This window comes from Lygodium microphyllum, chromosome 6 (genome assembly GCF_053477565.2).
Source record: "Lygodium microphyllum isolate KBCC chromosome 6, Lygodium_microphyllum_v1.1.10, whole genome shotgun sequence".
In the NCBI taxonomy this organism is placed as follows: domain Eukaryota; kingdom Viridiplantae; phylum Streptophyta; class Polypodiopsida; order Schizaeales; family Lygodiaceae; genus Lygodium; species Lygodium microphyllum.
In genome coordinates, this window is record NC_141140.1 from 10,191,718 (window position 1) to 10,198,953 (window position 7,236).

General features: G+C 41.6%; 1 protein-coding gene across 1 annotated transcript; it reads right to left on the reverse strand.

The window, feature by feature from the left end:
- Positions 1 to 2,034: 2,034 nt before the first annotated feature.
- Positions 2,035 to 6,028, reverse strand: LOC148034301 (uncharacterized). The gene is made up of 5 exons (XM_087680504.1): positions 4,246 to 6,028; positions 3,948 to 4,073; positions 3,337 to 3,814; positions 2,962 to 3,189; positions 2,035 to 2,331 (listed from the first exon to the last, which is right to left on the reverse strand). The coding sequence occupies exons 1-5, from the start codon at positions 5,208 to 5,210 to the stop codon at positions 2,290 to 2,292; spliced, it is 1,839 nt and encodes a 612-aa protein (XP_087536630.1). The 5' UTR covers positions 5,211 to 6,028; the 3' UTR covers positions 2,035 to 2,289.
- Positions 6,029 to 7,236: the final 1,208 nt, after the last annotated feature.

The window sequence follows — 7,236 nt, forward strand, 5'->3', positions numbered from 1 at the left end:
GAGCGATCACCCTCACCAGTAGATCATGTAGAGGAGGTTGTATGCCAGTACTATAGAGTTATAGATGCTGGTGGCATCTTTCATGATGATGAGGGAAGGGATGTAATGGCATACATGAGGAGCATCGTGCATGCGATGTATAAAGATTGTTTCATTGCCTTCAAAAATCAAAAGAGCGGCTTGTGGCAGGAGGTGTTGAGGGCAGTCCATAGGAGGTATCCAAATCCTGAGGGTCAACGATTCTCGGATGATTGGGGACATACAAAAGTGAGGGATATGCTTCACAACAAAAGATCCCACCTCATGACACAGGCCAGGGACTCACTGCGGAGGCTGGAGGAGGGGCGTGGAGCCTATAGCCAACCACTTATGTGTCACCGCGTAGAGTGGAAGAAAGCCAAGAAGAAAGCAGCTGAGAAAGTGAAGAGTCGCCAGCACACAGAGGCGCGACGGATCCAAATGGAAACAATGGGATCATCGCATTACGGATCGGGCGGCAGAGAGTCATGAGAGACAGAGTTTGTAAGTATATTTTGATTTCTAGTTTTTTTAAATTTATATTTCTTTTAATTCTTTATATATTTTAGTCTAATATATTGTGACTCATAATTGTTTGTATATCTCTAAATATTTTACAAACTACCATTGTTGGTAGGACACCTTCTCCTAGAGAGGTAGGTTACCATCGAGACCATAACCGCGTAGCGACATGGCTTCACTTTTATGAGGAGGGTCTTATCACTGAGGACCAATACAACCGGGCCATGAGGATTCGACAGCCAGAGGAGGTATGTTTTTCTTACTTTCCTATTAAAAGTATAACTAATTATAACTTTTTCTCCACCTTGTTTATATAAGCAACCCTGATCTTTTGTGTGTGTAGGCGAACCCGGATGTGGAGCATAGCGAGGAGGGGGATAGCGACGCTAGTAGCCATGGTGGTACTAGTGAGGATGTTTCCTCTTCAGATTCGTAGAGGAGCACCATACCTCCTCATGAGGCCTTATTTTCTTGTATATGTATGATATCTCTTTGAGCCTACTGCTTGCGGCCACGCTTTAGGTCGCAAGCACTTAAACTTTCCTTGTAAATGCTTTGATATATAATGAATACATGGACTTTTATTTTCAATTCTCGTGCCCATAAGATACATTGTCTTTTTTCCAAATACACAATTTGATATATGGGAGGGGGAAAAAAAAAACCAAAGAGCATCTATCAACGCGTCTAAATTGCAGATAATGCTCTCTGGTTTTTTTTTTCCAATTCTGTTTTGCGCATCTATCACCACGTCTAAATTGCAGATAATTCACATTTATTCGTGCATCTATAATGCAGACTACACGCTCTTCATAATTCAAATTTTAAAAAAATTAAATATATTTTTTTAAATGACATTTTTTGTTTTCCGTTCGCGTCTATCAGTGCTTGTAAAAGCGTGTCTACCAGCGTGTCTATATGCGCGTGTATATGTGTGTCTATTGCGCGTCTATTTGTGCGTGTAAATTCGTTGATACATGCAATTATAGACGCGAAACGGTAGACGTGCAAATAGACGGACGGATAGACGCGTCCGTAAGTTTTTCTCTATATTAAAAAATCGTGTCTAAATGTGCATCTATGAGGCCTTTTTGTTGTAGTGTATACCCGTTCGTTTGTACTAATATAATTACAATTTGATGAAAAGTACCTACATTTTCAATAGCTCCAAATTATGATGTGAGTGTCATTTTGACCAATTATCATTTGCTTTTGAAAATGCAATTCTTGAAGATATTGAACTTTCAATTGAAACTTATTTTAAACCTTCAAATCTATATCATCCGCTTTTGAAAATGCAATTCTTAAGGATATTGAACTTTCAATTGAAACTTATTTTAAATCTTAAAATCTATATCATCCGCTTTTGAAAATGCAATTCTTGAGGATATTGAACTTTCAATTGAAACTTATTTTAAACCTTTAAATCTATATTCTATAACCATCTAACAACATTGTTAAGATTTCATCAACTTTTCAATGTATGCCCTTGCTATTTTGAACATAGTCACATAAGGCATGAGCCTTGAATGTGGCTTGCAACCTACTTTTGTGGCAAATTATAAGTCATGTTTTAATGTTTAAACAATTTGGAGGATACCAACTATTGTATGATTGTCTAAAGTTTTGAATTTACATGATCAACATATTTTTCTTCATATTTTATGTCCTTGCCATGCAATTGAGGTCGGTGCATCGTTTTTCCTCGTTGTTGGCGAGAAGATAATGGGATCCCTTAGCAAAAGAGGACTAGTCCTGATGTGAGGATGATGTTGAATAGATTGATGAGGTCTGTGAAGCAAGCTGACGAGTAAATCCATTGTTGATCCCTCATGTCTCATAATCCCAATATTTTCAAGACTGGGTTTTCCCAACTTAAAGTAATAGCAATTTCACTCTCTTATATAAGCATCCCTTTCATTGGTTATCGTTTGAAGTATCATTCTAAGATAGTTATGATTTGAAAACTAAAACTTTCACATTTTATGTGCCCTAGAAGCTTAATGCAAAACACAGGAGTTTTGTTGATGTATGCAAAATGAGCATGTACTATGAGTAAGGGGAAAGAAATTTGACCTAGTTGCGGCTTAATAACACGAAACTAATTAAAAGAGTACTCGTGAAACAAAACAAACCACCCACACTCTATATAGGATGATCAAGACTAATGTAAAGTATACTTATCTGCAACCTTTCGACCAATTCCCAAGTAACCTAGCAATTTAATTGGAAACATATATTTGTGTGTGCCATCCGGATCAAATGCTTGAGATTCCATAATTTGATATAATGGCCTCATCCCTTGCTTGAAGATGAGTTACAAGCATTGGCACCCGCACACAAAGCATGTACATTAATGGTTGAGAACCCACATCCTAGCTAGCTGCTAGCTAGACACCTCAGCCTCTAAGTAATTCATACCTCTTCATGAGAGCTCGTGGGTCGCCACCTCCCTAGTAAGATATTACGCTCATTGCGCTGATGATCGAGCATCATACTTGATCTTTGCAGTATATTAAACTTGCATAGAGGGCATGACGCATTGATTTTGAGCCACCTGTCAAGGCATTCTAGATGGAAGAGGTGTGAGCATGGCAGCCCACGGATCTTTGCATTGTCCTTGTATCTCCTCAAACAAATGCAACAAATCTGCAGTTATGTCCAATTCCATTATTAGTGTATTACTATAAGATTGGCTTGCGCTCAGTATGTTGCATCCTGCCTTGTTGATACACTCTTAATTTGCAGATTTACAACTACTGAACTAATATGACGGCAATATCAATTCGGCGTTACCGCATCATCTTGTGGTATCATGCGCTGATCATGTCGATGAATGTAGTTGTTGTTAATAGGCATGCCTTGATCAGTTTGCACTTTGCCTGGTCTACGACTCTGATCAATGGAGGCCGGATCAATATATCGATCCAAGGTGTCCATATGATGGCCCTTGCACTGATCCATCAATTTATACTGCAATCGCATCCTTCCACGCTTGAATATGTACACAGGCAGAGCTCCAATGGTTTCTTGGCTTGCTCCCTTAACCCTATGGGTCACATGATGCGATGGATTTTGGTAAAGATCACCATCATCATCATCATTATCATCATCATCATCATCATATTGTGATCCGGAATATGGGCGTCTGGGAGAGGAATTATAATCAGGATCCGCGGCATCACTTGATCCAGTACAGCAACACATTACTGCGCACACAACGGAAGGCATTGCGTATCTTGCACAGCTGAGCATTAGGAATACAACACAAAGCCTGCACATACAGAAACCCCAAATTTGTGATTGCATCAGTCCTCGCTCGTTAATTGTAGTACTGGACAATTAATTGAACATGTAAGATCAGATATTATAATAACCAAAGCGGAAGAGCAGCATGTTAATCATACACATATAAGGGCTCGGGAGTTTCTTGCGGGAAAGGCCTGCCGAAAACCCAAACAGTGCCCAAGACAAACCACACAGCGAAGAAGCATTCAAGAGAGGCACGGAGCCTCTGCATGTGCACCTCAATTCTGCAAACAGTAAAACATCGATCCCCAATTAGTGGGTTAAAGAAACAAGCAAAATAGGCATTACGTCTCGACAACCAAATAGATTGAGCTGTGCTTTAGGTGAAGTAAATCAAATCAAATCAGTGGTGTCATGGATCAGGAGTCTACAGCTAGGTTTTAGAGATTGTAGTACCTGCTGCTTGATGGGGTGTGAAAATTAGACGGGGAGGGGCTTAACACATTGGAGTGATAGGGAGTGGAAGGGTAGTAATAGCGATAGAGGGATGAGGTATAGGAGAGGGAGGAAGGGCAATTGATGAAGAAGAGGGGCAATGTGGCAAGGCAGCCGAGGGCGTACCCAGTGATCCATGCGGGTAAGGGCGTACTCATGTACAATCTCAGCCACGGCCAGCTGCTGCCTGCTCCTGCAATTAGCCGGTCATGGCCGTCATCCTCGGCCCGGCAGGCCAATAACAGCACCGCCACAGTGCTCACTATCTGCCCCACTGTCGACACAAGCTGCATCACGCCGCACCAGCCCCCTCTTACAACCCTAATTATATTCCTACACGACGAGTGATTGTTGCTCTCATGAGCTGCATTAGCTGCTGCCAGCATGCTGGTGTCAGGCGAATGAGACGAAGATGAAGCTCGTTCAGGCCGGTAATGTAATTCGTCGGTCTCATGTGAGACGTATGAGGTGATTTCCAGTTGCTGATCATGTATTGCACGCTCGACTGATGAGCTGCGGCGACGTCCATGATCGATGACATGACTTGGACTACGTCTGGCGTGCTGATCTGCAGCTAATTCGTGAGCTCCACTAGAGACGATGTCGAATTCATCTCGGGGCGCAGCTGCAGCTTCTTCTTCGTCTTCGTCTTCTCCTGCTTCTTCTTCGACTTCTCCCTCGAGCACATCAAGGATCGCATGATCCACACGATGGGGAAAATCATGATGCAGGCCGCCGCTTCTTGTGATCACATTGGCCACGCCTGCAGCACAGAATACGGCAGTGCATGATGCGGAGTTCAGAGGTTGATCTGATACGCCATAATTGCGTGCAGTAGCATCGAGCCTCGATCCAGGCCGCGAAGGGGTCTTGGCGCAGGTGGTGCAGGACGTGGGCTCTAGCTGAATATCTACTAGTGCGGCCATATTCTATGGACTAGTGCAGCGCGTATACAAATCCTCGTAACTCTACTACAACTGAGACTGTTTGGGACGCTGAGCCAGGGTGGTCGGTTCCCCTTTTGAGACACAAAAGGAAGGAGGGGACTGGTCACTGACAGGGCCTGCCGCCTGCAGCAGACCAGAAATATATTCTTCGAGTGGGGTGCGCTCTCAACCCCAAGAAGATATCGATGTTCCTTCCTCTTCTTCTTCTTCTTCTTCTTCTTCTGCTTCTGCTTCTGCTTCTTCTTCTTCTTTGAAGGCTAACTTCTTCTAGGGTACCTAAACCTAATGTTTATTGTGCTTGGGGGGTAGGCCTACAAAGAATCAAGGATTCACTGATTGATGACCGAGTGAGAACAAAGGGAGATAGAAGGCGATGGGACAAGGGGAGGCGGGACCACTCATATGGATGGAAAGAGAGAGAGAGATCAGACACAGAGAGAGAGAGAGAGAGAGAGGGAGGGAGAGAGAGAGAGTCGGTGTGCCAGCCATCAATACCATCATTCATCAAAGAAAATGGATCCATTACCTAAAGCTTAAACCACAAAACGGTAAAAATAAAATCGGCCATTTCGCCCCTTCCTTTCCTTTTCACCACCTCGCATGCATCATCCCACATGCATGATATGTCCCTATCCTTTTGTGTGTGTGTGTATGCATGATGCCCAATCCCTATCTCACCCTTTTATATCCTACTTAACCTAAGGTTTATTGTTATTGTTTTTTTTTTCCCTCAGTATGCTTACCCTATCCCCTTATTGTTATTGTTTTTTTCCTCAGCATGCTTACCCTATCCCCTTCACTCCCTCATGTACTATGTAGCCCACACAAACTCACACAAGGTTGGCCTCTCACCTACAAGTCTTCATTCAAAATATGCCTCTCATCATCCTTAACGATTCCTACCCACTCTCCCCCCAAGTTGCCACTTATACTACAACGTCCTCCTTCCACAAACTTATGCACATATTATGCCTTTCACAATCTCATAAGGATAGTTTTACTCTCCATGAGTGTCCCAAGTCTATTTAAGTGCTCGAGCACCCTTGTTCTCCTCATGAAAGAGAGATGGAGAGCATTGCACCTACTTAAAGGCAAAAGTAACATGATGGTTTGAAAAACCCCCCACTCAAGCAAAGAATTAGTGAGCAAAGAAAGTTGTGACCAAAAAGATACAATAAAGGCAATCCATCATACTACGTGCAATATTGTGAGACCAAAAGACAAGACAAAAGTGAGCTTAGATTAGTTTTTCCCTTCAAGGAACTAGTAGTGTGCAAGGTTGAAATAATAATACCCCCTAGAAAACAAGGTTCACTTAGGTGCACATTAATGTGCATTAATTATACTTTGTCTCATATAAAACATGATACCTATGCAAGCGCATGGAAGTCTTTGTCTTATAAAAGAGATATGTCCATTGAATGTTCTATGGCTCCAATTAAGGAAGAATCTATGTTCAAGATTGAGCATATTGACTCACTTAAGCAAGTATATGATTCACTCTCATTTGCATCATTACTAAAATTGGAAAATGCATAGGATATTCTTAGTCTATTTTCATGGTTCGAACAACCAAGTCCCATTGTGGTCACCATGAGACCTTGTGGTCCCTTAAAAAAATCTCATCATCCTTCTACTTCATAGGCATTCAAGAAGAAAAGGACCAGTTTTTAAATAGTATGCTTAATATTTGCACAATTTATGATGCTTAATCAAGTGAATTCAAATATGGTAGATATGATGCCAACTGTATTAGCTAATTTCTCATATTTGCACAATTCATGACGCTTAATCAAGTGAATACAAATATGATAGATATGATGCCAACTGTATTGGCTAATTTCTCATAGTTAAGATGAACCTTTATTCTTGAATCTCTATGGATTTTTTAAGAGCACATTTCTTCCTTGTTGAACCCCAAAGTCCCTAGACCGTACTTGTCACTATTTAATCACACTATACAAGTACATCACAAATCTGATTCAGGGCACCTAAGAAAAAACTT